This window comes from Cygnus atratus, chromosome 2, assembly GCF_013377495.2.
Source record: "Cygnus atratus isolate AKBS03 ecotype Queensland, Australia chromosome 2, CAtr_DNAZoo_HiC_assembly, whole genome shotgun sequence".
Classification (NCBI taxonomy): Eukaryota; Metazoa; Chordata; class Aves; order Anseriformes; family Anatidae; genus Cygnus; species Cygnus atratus.
This window is the reverse complement of record NC_066363.1, coordinates 61,282,028-61,301,759: the sequence shown is the minus strand read 5'-3', so window position 1 is coordinate 61,301,759 and position 19,732 is coordinate 61,282,028. Positions and strand designations below refer to the sequence as shown.

The following is a 19,732-nucleotide window of genomic DNA, read 5'->3' as shown; positions in this document are numbered from 1 at the left end:
AAAAAAATTTAAATCTTCAATTCTCACTATATGTTCAAACACCTGTCTTCCAAGCTCTAGCAAAACAAGCTTTTAAACTGAATCCAAAGAAATGGAAAAACTCACAAATAAAAAAGTCCTTTTGATGGAGAAAATTAAGACTTGCTGGACAGACTACACTAAAAACACAAAACAAAATCTACAAATTGGAGAATGTTCAATTAAGCAACACAGTTTACATAAACTTTTAAAAAAATACACCTTATTATACTAGTTGGAAGATAGTGAAAAACTAATGGGAGTCAAAAATTAACGAATTAATGGAAGACAACTTTTTTTAAAATATATGTTGAAAAGTGTAATTGACGTATACATGCCATAGATTCCATAGATTTTGACACCAATAGCCAAAATACTTTAAAAAAATACATAAAATAAAAAACCTTCGAAAGCTTTACTTTTCCAGACAAAATAAGTAGACAAATATAAATAAGAATACTTGGAAGTTAAGGGGAACAGAACTTAATTACTGAAAACAAAACACCTATCTACGACACATGCATGCAGTGAAATACACAGTGTAGGTGTACTTCAAGATTGAGAACCAAAGTAACTTTGCCATCACGTCAGCACAGGTCACACTCAGCACTGTCCTGAACTCCAGCCCCAAGTACAGGGCTCCCAGCAGAAACCCTCCTGGACCTATATCCGAGGACACCACTCACACAAGTAACCCCCAGCTAATCTCTGTTGTTGACGGCATGGAATTATTTATTAACAAGAGAAGAAAAGGAAGGACTTGGACAGGCTGGAGAGGTAGGCTGACAAGAACCTCATGAAAATCCACAAGGGGACATGCAAAGTCCTGCATCTGGGTACGAACAACCCAGGGAACCAGTACATGCTGGAAGCCACCCAGCTGGAAAGCAGATCTGTGAGTCAGCAATGTGCCCTTAATGCTAAGAAGGCTAGGGGTAGTCTTGCCTGCATTAGGCAAAATATTGCCGGCAGGTCATGGGAGGGGAATCCTTCCCCTCTACTCAGCATTGGTGAGGCTGCACCTTGGAGTTCTGGGCCCCCAGTACATTGAGATGTGGACATACTGGAAAGAGTCAAAGGAAGGGCCACCAAGATGATCAAGGGACTGGAGCACCTCTCCAATAAGGAAAGGCTGAGGAAGTTGGGATTGTTCATCCTGGAGAAGGCTCAGGGGGTGTATTATCAATGTCTACAAACATCTGAAGGGAGAATGTAAAGCAGCTAGAGTCAGGCTCTTTTCAGAGGAGCCCAGTGCAAGGACCAGAGGCGGTGGGCACACACTGAAACACCAGAGGTTCTGTCTGAGCATCAGGAAGCATTTCTGTGCTGTGTGGGTGATGAAGAACTGGCACAGGTTGCCCAGAAAGGTTGTGAAGTCTCCCTCCTTGGAGATCTTCAAAAGCCATCTGGACGTTGTCCTAGGCAAGCTGCTCTAGATGGTCTCCTGCTTGAGCAGGGGTTTGGACCAGCTGGACTCCAGAGCTCCTTTCCAACCACAACTGTTCTGTAATTCTGTGAAAAATATTTCCGCGTTGCATTACCAGCACAGCTTTGGCTTGTCTAAGCCAAAAATAACCAGACTTACAGTCATAATTAAATGTCCCTGCTAGCTATAAGAGGATCCCATTTGTTCCAGAGAGGAAAACAAGATTATCCACTATTGCAGTATGCTAGTCTTATTTTTTCCCTCTCTCTCCATCCAGTGACGTTACCCACCTCTGCATATTTTCCTCTGTAGTTGCCCAAGCTGCGCTCCATTCGGCGCAGTCGCTGCAGTAGCTGTTCCTTGCTGAGGCTGTCTGCATTTCCTGGGGCCTCCTCAGTCTCGCTTTCGATGTCAGAAGGTGGATCGAAGGTGGGACCAGCTGCATCCACGTCCAGCCGATTCAGTGAATCTCTTGAGGGCGTTCGTACCAGGGACTCTTTAGAAGAAGAGCGGAACAGGGACTCTTTTACTGGGCTTCGAAATAATGACTCCATGGAGGGCACACGGAGCTGAAGGCGCTGGGCGAAAGACTGAGTGTCACTTGGCTGCAAAAACCCAAAGCAAGGAGTTACTTGTGCGCTGCTTTGAGGCCGACGGATACACTAATGTTGGGGAAACAGAGACATGACAAGGGCCAAGGAACCACTGTCACCCAACACGGCACCACACAGGTGACACCAAAGAGCTACCGCTCCCTTAGGAGAGTCATCTCCCTGCACAGAAAAACCAGACTTGCAGCTGCCAGGTGTGGGCAGTTTCAGAGAGCAACTAAACTCAATAGACTACAGCTCTGATTTAAGCTCCTGGAAGAACATACTCCTGTGCAACCCCATTAAAAAGTGAATATGTAACTGAAATAAATAATTGTATTTACTTTTGTCCCAAATTAAAAAAAAAAGTATATAAATGTGACTCACAGATGTATTAAACAGAAGATTGTATTTATCTCAAAGATACAAAGATCTGTTCCTATGATTGAGAGAATAAATTTATTGTAAAAGTCCTTGTACAATGGTTCTGGCATGTCTTCTTAAACAGTCCTTTTTTTATTCTAAATGGCTTTACCATTTTTATATAAAATGCAATTATTGATTTATGCAACTAAAGTCCCTGTGCTGTACTAAAACAGAAGGGTCTGTGCTACGGTAACATACAGTGCTGGTGCTACAGAAGTGATTTTCAAGCACTACCAAATGATGCTGGAATTCGCATGCTGGGAATTGCTGCTAATCCCACTCCAGCAAATTGGACTTGTTTCTGAGACGTATGAAAGGATGACCTCCACCGTTATCATGAGTGATAACTTTATTTTAAGATTATCAATTCTTTTCCTTCAGTTAGAAATTAATTTTTTTATCTTAATACCATCTTAAAACATGCCAAAGTACTTGTCATCCCTACTCCGGTAGGGAGACACACACTGGGCACTTATGCTAAATTAATACAAATAAAACATGGCAGTGAAATACAAAACAAAAACCCCATAGGTACCTGTGGAGAGGCTGGTTCACTTCCATTGTTTTCTGCAGATCTGGGAATTGGTTGCTTAGGTAAATTCTAGAGGAGGAAAAACAACTGTTAGAAGGAAGAGACTATAATGACTATCAGTCACCAATTCCTACAAACAGCATCTGTGCTTTTTCTTGCCTGTGTTTTTAGTACTTTCTTTAAAAAGTTTATTATGATGTGTTCATGCAAACAAGCTAGTTTGTTAAATTCGAAACAGACTGCTGCAATATAGAGAACTACAAAGCAGCTCTGTGTGCATGGATTAGTATGAGACATCTGCAAATATGGACATCTCCAATTTAATTATTCAAAATGATTATTTGTGTAACATTTACACACAAATCAAAGGAACATCAGAAAAAGACAAAATGATAGCAGGAAAAAAAAACAACAAACTGATGACCAGTGTTGTTTACAGCTGACATGAGGATCAGTGGAATCACATTATCTCCCTCTATTTAAGTATGTGGAGGGGGAGGGGGGAAACACTACCTGGATAAAAACACTGTTTAAGAGGTTTAGATGAAAAAGATAAAAACATGTTGTTTAAGATTCCAAACAAGCACAGGAAGAACATTAGGCTTTCAGAAAACACATCCTGTGCAAGACTAGACACGTACAGTTTTCTGCACTCACAAATAAGGAGGGGAAAAAATCAACTGAAAACAAGAGTTTTATTTTTATTATAGATTTCAGACATTCCTGTCCCTAGTCTGTCTGTCCTGCTTTTCCTATGCCCTGTGCTCAGGTGCTTCCAAACCTGTACAGATCCAATTTTGTAGTGTTTAAGTCAGGTCAGACTGACATAGCAAAACACACTAGAAAATATCTTGGGTGCATTTTTTCTCCAGGAAAAGCACTGAGATATATTAAAGTACATGGAGTAAGGAATTCAGTTACGAGTGATGTACGTTTTTATTTTTAATCAAGATGTACCTTGACATTCATATGCAATCTGTAAAATCGAAGGGCTTCAATAAGGCTTGATATGGACCAAACTCAAGAAAGTATTAAAATAACACAGAAAGAAATCCAGACAGTTAAGGAAGCCAGAGAAACAGTCACCCACCCATACAGACTCAGATTAGGTAAAATGAGCAATAATGAGCCATATAAGAAGTCTGTCTGGATTTGGAAATTTCATTTCACCTGGCTTGAGCAAAATGTGCATACTGTTTACATTCTGCACTACATTGTTGTGGTGGATTTAGTTCTAGTGGATTAAGAGCTCTTACTGGTTTTTAAACTAAAGCACTCCTACACTTTTATTCTGGGCTGCATTATTTGTTTTCATTCCTTAACTGGGAAGTTAACTGTAACAGTAATCCAAATAAAAACTATTTTCTGCTTTAAAATTTGTAATAAAGCACCTACTGTTTTACAGTAGTAGTAACAAAGAAAGATGTACTTGACCAAGAACTGCAGACTTTCTACAAGCACATCTTTCAACAATCATGTATTCTGATTACCAGAAACAGAAAAAAGGAAACTGTTTAAGGTTTATATATCTAACTCACAAGGATAATTTAATAATATTTAAGACATTTTAGAACACAAGATTAATTAGATGTATTAAATCTAATAAGATATTTATGAATACATAAAGCATGGATCCTATTCTTTTCAACTGTTAAGAACCCTTAAAAAATGCCATCTCAAAACTAAAACTAATGCCACCACTTTTAAAGTTTTCCTCTTCATTGTGCCGACATCTTTGCTTTCAGTCTACGCACACAAAAGTAGAACCTAGATTTAGAATTACAATTTATTCCATTAGTACATGTAAGAAGGACATACTGGTTATCCTTAATACAAAACCTGTACCATCACACTTCTCTACCTCCTGCAATTCTAACTCACTGCGCTCTAGGGCAAAGGGTCATATGCTGGTGTCCAGAAAGTGAAAGGTAAGCATGAATATAACTTGCTATATATAAGTATAGATTCAAGAGGCTTTGAGGAGCTTAAAAGCCCTAACCTTTCGTAAGCCCTAAGAGTTGTTTCAGCGAAACTAGGAGCAAAGAGCACTGGCATCTTGAAAGTCTTAAAAACCAGGAGAGTAACAGGCTTTCTGGAGACCAACAGAAGTCTTTCCTCCACTAACCATACACAACAACTGTATCTATACCCAAAGACTAGCTACTTCTACAATTATTAATAAAAAGGTTGCTTTCTGTTATTAAAATGTATAAACCAGAGCTCAAATTTAAGAGGAACACATTAGGGCATTCTAGCAACACTTCTGCTTCCTTACTTCTCTATTGCTGAAATGAAAACTAATTTAGCTTCTTATTTCTTTCTAATGTAAAAAAAAATAAATTAATGTGCCTAAAGAGTGAAAGCTTAAGTGTCTGTAGTCAAAAACATGTCAGAGTTCTTCTTCCCTCCTGCTTCCTCAAGTACTGCAAATTTGTGAGTAAGATCTGGAAGGAGGAAGAGGCTAGTATACATTTTCTTCCCCCATGTTTGTTTCATTGCTTTTTTAATATTTGTATATAATTAGCACTCGTCTGCCTTATAAACTTCTGTCTCACTATTCTCTTCCCCCTGCCTCCCCCAAATCTTACTGTGAGAGGACAGCTCTAGAGTTTTGAAGAAGTTCAGAGAACAAAATCAGTTTTACAGGTAACATTATTAAATACACATTGGTAACACTTTAACTATAATTCTCACATTATAAGTATTTGCAGTGTATGCAGTTTTGTATACAAATATGCAAGACAGTGACTCCAGTCACTGAAGTATATACTAAGGTGAATACACTGGCAACGTAAGAACTTTCACAGATTTTTTTTTTCCAAAATGCAACTGTACTAGTGGTATTCTGCAGCATACTGAAAAACAGCCTATAAATGCTTACTGCTGTTAATGTAGAAAAGCTTAATTTTATCTGTAGCTATTACTGGACCTTGAATATGATAAAAATACCTCAACTAAGATAAATAAATCTAGCAACTATTTCAAAACTACAGATGTCAGCATAGTCTGGATGTCCACTTTGCTCCTCATCAAAAAGCTCAACCTCGAGAACACCAGGACTGACTGAGCTAGTAATGAATCTGTGCTCGGAGGTAGCAAGCACAACCCAACATATGAAGACTTTCTACCCATCACCTTTTTAAGCAGTTTCAGTCCAATTTTGCTTAGGTTGAGACACAATCCCAGTACGATGTGGTGTGTTGCACTACGCCTATTTCCTTACCAAATTTCTATCCTGTTATAGCTTTCAGTGTCTTTTTATTTTCAGCCTCTGCATGAGCAGCAAAAAAGGCACTTGCTAAATTGAAAAAATAAGGCAATCATGAATTGAGGATGACTTGGGACTCTAAAATTCAAATGCTGTTTTGAATCATTATGCACTCAGGAATGCCATGGCTCTGAAGCACGTGAAAGATGCCATCCTAGTTGTGTGGCAATACTCAGAATAACACAGCTTTGCATGTGCATATGTAAGAAATGGGAAGGCTGCTTTCCTCCCTGTATCTGCTTCTTTTTCTCCACTCCCCTTGTTCTCTTCTCACTGAGATTCTCCACATGTAGACTATGCAAACAACATTTCCAGACAATGAAATATATATGTTTAAAACAAAATCTAACAATTTAGAAGAGAAATTCTAGTCTTGTAATAAGGGCAGCCAAGTTACCAATTAGAAGTAGCTGAATTTCAGTGCCTATGTATGATAATAATTTCCTGCTACCATTAGTAGTGACATGAGACTTTCACTGTAAACAGCAAAAGACACGTAACTTTTAAGCAGAGAAACGATCTCAGTGCTTGTCATATCCATTTTTCTTGAAATAGACACAGACATACATAAAATGAAGAGGAAGACAATGGCTTTAATGAATTCTAAGCAACAAGTGTACAAAATTGTTCAACAATTACTTGAAATTTGGGTGAAGTAGGGTTACCTGTGTAACAGAAAATGTGTTAATTTGTTGTGTTACAACAAATTCACATCATACAGCACACCAGCCAGGAGCTATTGGGAACTACCTCTGTGAAATTTAGTGCAGGGTTAGCAACAGGGTAGTTAAAAGATGCCTTTGTGAGAACAAGCCACAAGCAACACTAGGTTTGCCTTCTAGTACAGTACTCTCCTCCCCCTGCTAAAGGCATCGCTACGGGGGGTGGGAGGACTCACCACACCGTCACTCTGTGGCTTAGGTTGTTTGGTGGGATCCAAAGCAAAGATAGTATACTCAGAGAGAAAAGCGGGTTCTGCTATCATCCCGGCTAGCAGCTGTCATTCAATGCAAAAAGTAGGAAAATGAAAATAAATCAAGTAACAAGGTAAAGAACGTTGCAATATTCTACTAAATTTTTCCACACTTTTAAAAACATCATAAAAAGGAGACAACAGACACTGGTAAAGGCATGAACAGAAAGCACATGAACAGAAAATATGCATTAGATCACTCACTTCAGAACAGCCAAAATACAGTTTTGATCATTTAGAGGTATAAGAAACATACAATTTTAAAAAGTATCCTAGTCAAGCCCAAAACAAGAGTGTTTCAGGTACTGGCACTGATGATTTTAAGCTTCCGTGGATGACTTGTCTTCTGATACCACTTAGCCCTCTTTGCTCTCAAAGTTGTGCATGAAAAACTCATTCTATCAGTATTTCAGTTACAAGCAATATAAATTTCATGATTTGTCTTCTCTACTACTGCTCTTATACAGTGGAATCCTAACCATATACAGAAAAAAAAACATTCCTTACAGAATTATTTGAAGTACTAGCAGACTATTGCTTTACAAAAACCAAAACCAACCAGAAACTGATTTAACCATTTGTATCAAGTCAGCATAGGAGAAGGGATTTAAATTCCATGAAGAGAAAGAGATTCTGGAATAGGATATATACATGTAATGTAATGCAACTTAATGGTGCAACAGGTTTCAAAAGCATTCCTTTTCCATAATTCTATTTACATACAGAAGTTTACCGCTCAACTTTCTTACAACCTGAGATCTCAGAATTTTGTTGTTAGCTGACTGAAACAAAACATGATATGTTTTTTCATTCACACAATTTCAGAACAATTTTGTTTTATTTCAAGTTACTAATAGTATTTTAGGAATTAATTCTGTTACTAAAAAGTTAGGGTTTGATTTTTTTTTTCAACTGCTATATTCACTCCAATGCTCTAGTACAAGCACTCAAATTCAGAGGAAAAATATTTTCACGTGTAAGATCTGGAATGCTACATGACTTGCAATTTTTGCATAGCAAAAACTTTTAGAAAATGTGTTAGCATGTGGAATGCCTGGAACTGGAGGGTAGAGCTGCTTCATTTTGTACACGTGCTTCTGAAAAGATATATGCCAGAAAAAGAAATGGCAAATACTATGTATAATCACACAGCAGCAATGCTACAAGCAAGACTGATAACCTCATGAATTACAAGTATGCAAATTCTCAAGAACAAATAAAATGATGATGAAATCTTTAAGTCAAAGAATACTTTGTACGTTTAGACAACATCAGTTAATATGATGAAACAACATTTCCAAAACACTCCTACATGTATCCAAGCAAATGCTATTAACCAAAGGATTATAAACATTTTCAAAATGTAACCTATTTTAAGCTTAGATGAGTCACTTTCAAAACATGACTGTGGAGAACTTCAGGAATCACAGATAGTTCAAATTACCACTTCATAGAAATGGTAGGCTAATGTTTGCTTCTCAAAATATTAAGCACTGAAATTTCCTTATAGAATTATTTTGCTTAAATCAAACTCCTTGCATTACCCAAACAACTTGCATTAAAAAGAATTCCTATTCATCTCCAACAAATTATTCTTCATTTCAAATTAAAAACAAATTCGGACAATCAGTATGTTCAGCTTCTGTGAATTGTTGTTTTCCGTCATCCCCTCAAGTCCACGACAAGTGTAACGAAGGTCTAGCAGGAGGCTTACCTAGTAAAGTCTTACACAAAAGCCTCACCCAACACCCTCCACCCACCCCAAAGAAAAACCAAAACCCCAAAAACCAAAACCCCCTAACCTTACTGGGAAGACAACAAAGAAGCTTAAGCAATAGGGAGAGTTAAATACGCTCCAACTACTCAGTGGACAATTGACAGGGAGCATATGCAACTCCTCCATGGCAAGATCAGCAGAACCAAACTATCAGCTTCTGCAAAGCCTAAAATACCTCAGTGCACAGTAATTACGTTTTTAAGAAATAAAAAAGCTTATGAATATGAATTTATGCCATACTGCTTGAGCTTGCAAGCACACCACTCTAGGGTCTCTATTGCAACTAACAGTTTACACAAACAGTAGAAAGCAATTAACACTACTGTTGTGTTTCACAAATGTTAATCAGAAGCCTGGGGCAGGGACGCCACTAAATCATCTCAGCTTCACGTCGCTGTCTAAGTCTACTGCAAAAAAGACAAGGCTAGCACAAAGGGGAAGGAACCAACCCTGCAAACACAGGTAGAAGACAATAATACTGTTTGAGGCAGAGCAGTAATCACCATACCAAAAAGAAAGAGCTAGGTATTTCCTTCCCAGTAGCCAAGAGCTAGCCAAGAGTTGAGTTTCACACTTCAAACAGCTATCAAAGGCAGAATACACTTAATCATGGTCCAAGAATGTTATTTCCTTAGAACCGGCTGTATCTTCGTATTAGAGAACTCATCCTCCATTCTCAGATGTTGGGTGCCCAACAGTGAAAATATTTAAGTACTTGCTCATAGCATTTTTGTTACTCCAGCAGGTCACTGTCTGCTTTGTTCTTACAGCTATATTACAGGCAGTGGTGTTGAATAAGTCCTATAATTACAACACCTAGTACTTTCCAAAAATATATATCCATTTTTATCTGCCTTTTTTTTTTTTTTTTTCAATTTTTAATTAACTATTCAGCATGGCTTTAATATGAGCTGTCTACTTGTTTTGTTTGTTTTGTTTTTGTGGAAGTCACCAAAAATTATTCACCTATGCCTGGAAAAAAGGGAAGAAAAAAAATAGTCTTCCAAAATTAAACACTTGTAAATATTGCCACAATGGATTTTTGTACTTCAGGGGGCCGCTCTGAAGGACTTCAGCGACTTCAGAAACATTAAACGTACCTACTGCTGTGCTAACATATCACTAACAACACATCAGCATTACGTGATTAATAATCACATAATGTTGCAAAGCAGTTGATGTGATTAATGTAACTAGACAAGTTGGGAATCCAGTTGGGCTGAAGCATCCTGCAAACAGACAGAATGTGCAGACCTGTAATTAACGCTTTAACTAGCTTTCTCTAATCCTCTGAACACCATCAAATCCCAATTGAAGCTTTTTAGAGAAATCCTACTAAAATCTTTCAACATTTTACGCTTCCAACATGCTCCAGGGTAAATGAACTCTGTCCCATACTGACCTTTACCTCAGGCACCAAATTAAGGCTGTGATATTGCTAATCTTTTATCACAATATAGAATTACTCTGTTTTTGCAAATAAAATCTTACTCAGCAACAACAAACATTTCTACCTTTGAGAAAAAGTTACAAAGAGGTAAATTAGATAATGAAACCTGGAACACTTCTTTAAGTATTCTTAAAGAACAATAGTTCTTTTGAAATAATCTTTGTTCAGAATTCTGGAAATCCAGTCTCTATAGCCCTCATGTCTGGCCTCAGTTAAGCTGCCTTACTTGTTCTTTATGAACTTCCTGAACCGCAGAACCAAATGCTTTTGTACTGTTTTTGCTATTCTTCCTCTCTGAAGAATTACCATGCTCAAATATTCCTTTACTCTGATGACTCTGATGAACAGGATACATAGGCCAAAGTAGTTCCAAACCCTAGATCAAATGAGTTCCTTAGCAGGCTGTGAAATAAAGGCAGAATTTAACAGGGATTATAGTGCTACCAAGTACCCTTCCTCTGAAGGGGGGGGGGGGGGGGGGGGGGGGACTAGTTTATTTAATACATATTACATATATACAACACTTGCTTGACTACCAGTGGCAGTAATTATTCCCTTTCAGAAAAAGGAAGCGAACCAGTGGTTCCATGTTTCAGATTAATCTGTTACTACAGAAACTTGTACTTTACTAACTGTATGAATTTGCATCACAGCACATGCTCATTTCTAATGTTAATGCTTAAATGCTTCTCTAATTGTTTGTGTACTGTTTTTCCATGTTGTGTACATGCACAGTAAAACAGAAGGAAAGGGATTATACTACAAGCTTGTTGAAGATGTAAACCAGTATTTATTCACCTAGTTCAAGGAGCTAAGGATGTCAGCTATTAGGCTAATGGTTTAGTTTCAACTCTTACTAAGAAAGATAACTCATTCCCCCATAGTTAAAAAAAAGTCCATTCCACCCCCAAATTTGGGGAATGCCGAAAAAGCTGTAAAAAAAAAAACAAACAGTAATTTGCTGATCTATCTATTTTATAGAAGGTTTATGCAATCTGCAACAATCTTTTTATGCCTCATCCCTCTTGCATTTTTGGAATTAAAATACTGGAGGAAGAACTCAGAAGTTCAAGACTTTTCCCTGCAATTAAAAAAAGCCCCAGAACCTGAGGGCACAGAACTGCATTTTCAGGATGAGTTAATACCTAAATCAAACAATTCTTTCCTGCTTTGTTATTTTGATAAGCAACCTAAATAAACCTGTGTATGCATCAAGAATTTTAAAAATCAAGCTTTAGATAAGAACTAAACAGACTCCAAAATTCAGTCTTAAATTTGCATGTCAGAAAGAAAAAACACAGATATATCTGAATTACTGCTACCCCTGGATTGGAGTATCTATTTAGAAGTACTTCAGATTGGATGAATAAATCAAAGATGCAGCATTTACAAAGGCAGAAGACAAATTACTTCCAGTTTTACTTGTCCTGCTTTATTATTAGCCAACGCTAGAAAGATACCTCTATTAAATTTAAAACAGTCAATTTACAGTACTAAAGTAAGACTAAAAAGTACATTGCTAGCTTATCTTTAGCTCTAAGAAAAGCTACATATACAGTGCTCTGCTGTCACTTCCGTAACACTTGTGAGGATGTGACTGATATTTGGACCTGAATAACTGCCAGGTCATCCACATCAAGCTATCAGTTGTTCCCTCTCAGTTAATAGCTCAGAACTAGCTTTGTTATTTTCTGCATGTGGTCCTGACTTGTAAAAATAACTATACTAAACCAAAAGAAAATTTTGAACTTCTAGGAATGATACTGAATATGATATATTTTCCCTCAAATTCTGTTCAAGAGTCAATGCAGTAACAAACTGAAATTTGAAAACCAAACCCTATTCTTCCCTGGAAAAGTCTGGAAGTAACAACAAGTAAGTTTTAATCATCCAAGGCTGTTTCAAATGACACCAAGGCCAACTCCGGAAGTATCTGATACACAAACTGCTTGAAGAAGTTTTAGGTAAGTACCAATGATTTTACTTCACACCCAAACCATATTTTACAGGCTACTTGCAAGAACAGAATACAGAACTCGACAGAATTCTGCTTTTTCTTTATACGCAAAAGAAATTATGAACTTCTCCGTAGCACTGCTTCTGTGGAGATCCTGGAGATCCACAGCTTCATTAAAATAGAAGCTGAAGGAGAAAGCAGGCAGGAATAAAATAAATTTACGCTAGTGTTCCACGAATTAAGCACACAAGTTTTTCAAAATCCCAAAACATCCCGTTAAAAAAAAAAAAAAATCACTTTAGAGTAAAGCAAAAATGTTTGCCTGCACATTTTATTATAATTCTTTGATCAGATTAATGTTGTCTATTACAAATGCAATTTTTTATTCTAAAAATATTGTAAAAGTGTTGAGTTTAAAATCAAAGCTCTTACACATATTTTAATATTAACAACATTAAAAATGTGAAAGTGTGGATTTATTAAAGACACACTAAAATGTAATAAGCCAGAGGGAGAAGATGTATACAAGAACCATGAAATACTGTACAGTTCTATTTGTTTAAGCTTTCTATACCAAAATGGTTAGCAAATATTCACGTACTACAGAAACATTTCAGTACATGATATTCTTCAAAACCATTCTCAGTACATTAAACATCCAACTTTAGTTCATTGTAACACCACTGCCAACTGTACATAAAAACATATGTATGATCAAACAAAAACACTGCTGTAAAAAGTGTCCCCCTTCCACATAATTGGGGCATGTATTTTCAGAGATAGTATATAATCTCTCTCTCTCTTTTAAGCATCATAAATACTGCCACTGAACTCAATTTTATGGAAAGCCAATCCAACAACTACATTTCAAGGATGATTTGCTTTTAATTAGTCTTAACGCTTACAAGAAATATTTGGAGAAAGAAGCTTTCATGTCTTGATGATGTACATTTATCTTTATTTTACTAAAACTTTCCATTTGACGTAAAACCAGCTCTTACTAAAAAGCAGAGATTTTCATTCCCTTAGCATCTTCACTACCTTCTGAATTTTAATTACAGAATGTGTTTCGTAAGTAAAATTCTCCTAACAGTTCCCTATGTCAGGGGATAACTGTAAATCTGAGGTCACTTTAGTACTCTGTTTCCATTCTTAATCTTATTTCTCCATCTCTGTCTCTCTCTCTGATCATTCCAAGTGTAACCACTGTATTTAGAGCATGATAATGTTCTTCCAGCATAACTTGGCATGTCTTGTGGGGAATTCTTTGCTTCTCCTATTTGTCTGGAAAAGCAGACTGGAAAAAACAGATTGGGGCAGTGTAAATTTAATGAAGCACTAAAAGATAAAAATCAACAGAAATGAAGATGATTGCAGATGCATTGACACATATAGGTAATGCCCAACAATATTTGGATTATTTTTTTTTAAATATTATGTTAGCAGAATGGTGAAAAGAGGTAGCATTTTTTTTTATTAAATCAACTGAAAAATAAGGTAAGCTGTTGGTGATACAGACCTTCTTCAAATCTGGAATAAAAGCAACCATCCTTAAAATTAAATACAAGTTGTTTTTTTTTTTTTTTTTTTTTTTTTTTAAAAAACACAGCTATTCTGAGTTTGACTCAACGTGAGAGTCGTATTTGAGCAGAAAAGCAGTTGGTACTTGTGTAAGTCATAACACTCCTCATCCCTTTTATTAACCTTTTCCTTTAATCATTTCCCACTGAAGAGAGGAAGATTTTTTTCATTTAGGCATAGGCAGTGTCAAGCCAATGACAGACTAAAACCAATGAACCAGTCACACAGACAAATGTCACTGTCTCACAGCTACATTATTTCACATTCTACTAAGCTTCTGCTGCTTAGAAGCGTCTGAACACCTTGGCCAAATCATTCCTTTAACCTTTATCACATTCGTGTAGTTCTCACGTGGCAGCATGTAACTTCTGTACTCCGCATTTAGAAAAGACATGCAAGTTGCTTTTTCTGTGGAAAAGAAAAAATGCAAGCTCTCCTTTCTAAAGCAGTTAATTTATGACGGATGATGCTGCTTGCCAACATTAACAGAGCATCAGTTAATAGAAAGCCTCTCTCCAGGGAGAAAAAGAAGTCATTCAGTCATTCTATACAACAGTACATAAAAAAAAATCATTAGAAAACTGAATATTACATTTCTAAAGCAAAAAACAAAACCATAAGATAGCCTTCCTTTTGTTTCTATTACCAGTGCAGGAATCAAAACTGCCAAGCTGTAATCACTGGTAGCGTTCCTAATAATCTAAGACAAGTTTCAGGTATAGCTGGTCATCTCCTGAAGAAAATGTAGTGTTAAAATTGAAGTGGATGGGCCCACTGAAAGAAAACAAATACTTACATATATATATAGTCTGCCTCAATTTACCTCTACAGCTAATAGGACTTGCCCAACTTTTCAAACAAAAGAGACAGGAAAAACAAGTTAATCTCTCTGGATGTAACTTCTTTCCCAGTAGCTTACTGAGTCTAGTTCAGCAGTAAGATTTTTAAACCTGGAGAAGGATTTAAAAGGTGTCTTAATGTAGGGCTTTAAAGGTCTGTCTCACTAATATGAAACACTCTGGGACTTAACCTAAAAATTAGACTATTCTTGTGTTTAAGTGCACAGGAAATAGAGAGAATGAGGAACAAAAAAAGCATTAAACAGGGAAGTGAAGTCAGATTATTTTTCTTCTTAATGAAGCGTTGAAGCTTAAAAATAGAGAAAATGAGTTTTCAACTGACCTCTTTGTCTGGAGTTAAGGAGCCTTCATCATTCTGATCTGTAAACGAAGATGTTCTACTTCTTTTGTCAGACAGTGGAGGGGACTTGGAAGGGGCCTACACAGAGATCACATATCAACAATATGATGTGGAAGAATTAGTTCTGAATAATTTATTTTAACATTCACTAACTATAACTTGTCAGTAAAGCCCAGGGTAGATCTTCCTTTTAAAGAAGCCACAATCAGTTTCACATACTATCTGTGAGGAGTTCTACCTCAATACAAAGTCTCCAGAGCAGAAAACATCATGGAACAGCCACAAGAGCATGCAACAGAATTATGCTATTATAATTATATTATAATATTATTAAGCTATTTTGATCATTTGTGACCATGGTCCTCCTGGTCCAAATTTGAAACTCAAACTTCATAATACTTTACCATTTTAATACTTGTTTTATTAAATTAAATTAAGTATTAAATTAAATTAAGTATTAAAGATTAAGGCTTCAAAGTTTTGGAAATTGACAGGCATTTGATCATTTAAATAAGGAGTACCTTATCATTCGATAAAGAAATTAATTTTAAAAAACACTAGTCAAAATAAAATAGAACCTAAGCAAAGCAAAAGGGCAACAGAAGAACATGACACATTTTAAAACATCAACATGAACTTGTTGTTCCTGTTAACACTAAACATCTATTCAAAGCAATTTCACAACTCCATACTGAGCTAGGCTGCAACAAGCCAAGCCGACCCAAACCAAATGTAGCTTGCCAGCCTCATACTTCTAAATCTACATATAAAACTTCAGTATAAATGTAGTGAACATTAAAAGATCAGCAAATTTTACATACAAAGAAATTAGTAAGATCTCTCCTTAGGTATATGCTACAACATAACCAGAACTAATAAAGTGTTGCCGTAAAAAATAAAAATCAGAACACCTCCTGCACTTTGTTGCAGTACCATCATTTAGGTTGTGTATATAAATTCTGCCTTACAAAACGTTTGTCTCAAGACCATGACTAAGCTGACTAAAACATAAATGACAGTACATCAGTCCACTGAAGAGATATTACCCCAAAAAAAGTCAGTCTCCTGGAGAAAGAACGGAAGACATAGTTAAAGCCTACAGGTATGTTTTGCCAAATTTGGATAGTAATGAATTAAGTCCAGTATCATATGAAATATATGGTTATACCAAAGTCAGTGACAGTTTACAGGCCAGACCAAATAGAGATAAAGTTCCCCCCTGAGAATGTGACTCTTCTCAAGTCAGACACCTGACTTAGTACCGAATAACCATTTGCCATGCCAGCTCTACGTCCTGCTGAAGAGTTTTGCACCAGAGGTATCCGTACAGTTTGAACAACGACAACAACCTGCTCACCCCAGTAGCCTGCTCTCCTTTTCTGCCCACCCTCTAACTTAAGGTCAGCCATTCACAGCAGGGGAACTTCTAGCCCTCACCATACAGAATGAAAAAGGTTTCCAAGCGTTCATCAGCACTTTACTAATAGATGGAGTATGAAGGTCTCTCCTCACTCTGCCCTTAATGGTTTTACAGTTGTCACCGCTGCACTCAGACCTCCTGACACTTCAGAGCCATTTCAGAGGCACTGCGCTCGGCAGCAGGAACAGTCGTTGCTCCTGTGTAACGAACGGCACAATTCTGAAACTGAAGGTGGGCAGAACAGGGGAGATGACACAGCCACCTAGAACTGCAGGGGCAGCTTTTTCTCCCCGTCAGCAGTTACAAACTGATGTGTCTGTCCTTCATCATGCAGGGGGAGAGTGCAGGCTGTCAGAGTCAGAGAGGTGACATCAGCTAGCTAACAGCCCACACAGAAAGGGGAGGCCCACAAAGGCCTCCTCAGAATGAGCGTTCACCTTCATGTTACACTTGGAGAGATGCTAACCTCTGGATTTATTTAGGTCGGTAAATTTAGCCTAGGACACCGCAAGCCAGAGTACAAATGGCAAGCTTTATGTTCTAAAGAGGGGTTATCAATAAAGCAGAAAGGGTATGGTAAGGAAAGCCTCTCTGCGATGGGGTATAGGAAAGAGAAGAGCAGAAAAGAATGCAAATAAAAGTCTCATAGAACTAAGAAGTGCCGAACGTGTAAAACTTGGGCTGAAAATGTTTTGATAGGAAGCAGCTGATAGTCAGGTGATGATAGAGCACCCAATAAACTGAATGCAGTTTATTTACGTATCTACTACAAGAATGGGAACAGAAGTATATTCCACACTCTTCGCAAGACTCCAGTGCATTTTACAGGCCTCAAAACCTTCTCTCTCCTTCCTTGTTTACAGAAGCTATTTTGAAGTGAGACACAGGGAGCAAGCAGATTGCCCTGTTTCGCTTTTAAGAACAAATCTAACTTCAGTTTCCTTCTAACAGTACTGGAGATCAAATGAAGTGATAGCAAGTAACAATAAGTGACAGAAAACTAGACTATTTCACACAAAAGGAAAAATCAGTTCTCATTTTCTCTTTCTGCCTTCCCATTCACGTCAACCCTTGAGTTACGTGACCTGCTCTACCACAGCACAGCGGCCTAGGCGAAAAGTATCACTTATCGCAAGCTCTGGCGTTAGGTTGCTTGGGACCTGTCAGCGCCAACATCAGCGTTAGCTCTGACAGCCAAATGAAGGCTGTGATATATTAAACCGCTGGACATGCGTGTGGGGGAAGAGAAATCGCAACCAACTCTCTCCCTTCCCGCTGCACTGGAAGCTCCACACGTACGCCAGCTCCGTGCCACTCTGAGCCGCCGCTGACAAAGACGGGCTTTCTTTGGGCAGACCCCAAAGTAATAGCTAAGGGAGGGTTTAAAGCTGAGCTTGACCAGCCAGACAACGCGTCACAGACGGAACACCCCCAGAAGCACGGCCCCAGCCGGACAAAGGAGCGGTGCGTTTGGCCAGTACCGCAGGAACACCGCACACGCACACACTGAGTTATCCAGGCACGAAGCACAAGCGGGCACCCCCCGCCCCAAAGGGGAAATAAAGCCAAACCCACCCGCTCCGCAGCTCCCTGCGGCTGCAGGGGGGCGGCCCGGCGCGGCGGCGCCTGCTCCTCGCTGATCTTCTGCTTCAGCTTCTTGAACATGGCGGCGCGGCGCGGCCTTCCTCCCCCCGCCGCCGCCGCCGCCGCCGCCGCCGCCGCCGCCCCCTCCCCCTCCTCCTCCTCTCGGCCCCCTCCCCGCAGCAGGTGAGCGGAGGCGCTGCTGCGCCTGCGCGGCCGACGTGGAACCCGGCGGCCCAGTCGCTACGGGGCGAGGCGAGGCACAAAATGCCCTTCACACGGCTTCTCCCGCGCGGCGCGGCGCCGCCCCGCAGGGTGGGGCCTTAGGGCGCTGCGCCCGGTCCCGGGCGGCCTGCAAGGCTCGCTTGGCACAGTGCTGCTAATTAGTTTATAAACCCAGTCTGGGTTTATAAACCGAATCAGCAGCGTTCTGGCAAGTGCATAGGGTTTATAAGCCCTGCGGTGGTCAGCAGCAGTTCCACATACTTTTCTATAGTGCCTAATTGTCTGATTTCCAAGTCTGACAGGAAAACAGTTTTTGAAGCTGGATTAAAACCTTTCTGCTGATGCAGTCACGTTGTTTTCATTTTGCCCCCAGTCAAACCTTCTGAGTACTATTCCATTTGTACATTATTAACAGAGCAGTTATGAATAAATTATTTTTTATTTTCTGTTTGAAACTGGCTCTTGGCAGCCTTAGTTAAAGCCTGTGGCACAAGCTTTTGGCTCCTTGCTGGATGTTTTTGTGTGTGTGTATTCAGTTAGAGTATTTAGTGTATTTAGTATTCAGTATATTTAGTTAGTGTGTGTGTGTATTCAGCGTAGATGCAGAGCTGTTCGAAGCAGCTGCCACTCATTCTCCAACAAGGGGATTACTCTGAAAGTTGCTGTGTTGCCAGTGATTTCACGTGAAGGCCAGAAATACATTATCATATTTGCAAGAAATGCTGAGCCATGAACTTCTATATAGCACAGCAACATACTATGAAGAATGCATTTGATAATCACAAACGTACAGAAATGTTTTCACTGAAATACACTGCTGCCATCTATAAATAATTTGAGATAAATATGTATACATGTACATCGATCCCCCCAAATAAGTAAGATACATCCACAGCAAGAGAGAAAGAGAGAAGGAGAGAAAGGAAGAAAGAGAGAAAGGGAGGGAGGGAGGGAGGGAGGAAGGAAGGAAGAATAAAAATAAACTTTTTCGTAATTTTTTGTTACATGTAAGAAGAAAAATTACTTAGATAAACAGAGAGGCCAACTTAGATAAACAGAGGCCAACTGTGATGCTTTTCTATGGGTGGACTTGGCAATGGAGGTATAGGGAAGTCTCCAGGACTAGGAGGGCAAAAATACCTGAAGAGCATTCCACAAGGAAATGAGATAAAGTGGGTGATTAAGTTTACTGCTGCTAGAAAAAGCAAAAACGCTCTCCTTCAGTCTCTTTTCCATGTAGATATGACATGTCCAGGATGGCTGGACAATTCTCAGGTTAGCAAGCGAGAGACCCTCCACTCTCCCAGA

General features: G+C 38.7%; 1 protein-coding gene across 6 annotated transcripts in view; it reads right to left on the bottom strand.

Moving 5' to 3' along the window:
• The window catches only part of GOLGA4 (golgin A4), a 63,849-nt gene extending 45,398 nt beyond the window's left edge, over positions 1–18,451 (bottom strand). For 3 of the 6 annotated variants that reach the window (XM_035552501.2, XM_035552502.2, XM_035552503.2), the window contains exons 1-5: positions 18,194–18,402; positions 15,181–15,276; positions 7,159–7,257; positions 2,996–3,061; positions 1,735–2,049 (exon numbers count right to left, since the gene is read on the bottom strand). In XM_035552501.2, the coding sequence (XP_035408394.1) occupies positions 1,735–2,049; positions 2,996–3,061; positions 7,159–7,257; positions 15,181–15,276; positions 18,194–18,283 (666 nt within the window). In that variant the 5' untranslated portion in view covers positions 18,284–18,402. Of the gene's footprint in view, positions 1–1,734; positions 2,050–2,995; positions 3,062–7,158; positions 7,258–15,180; positions 15,277–18,193 lie in introns of all 6 variants that reach the window. The other 3 variants (XM_035552500.2, XM_035552505.2, XM_035552506.2) reach the window with 3 other exon arrangements.
• Positions 18,452–19,732: the final 1,281 nt, after the last annotated feature.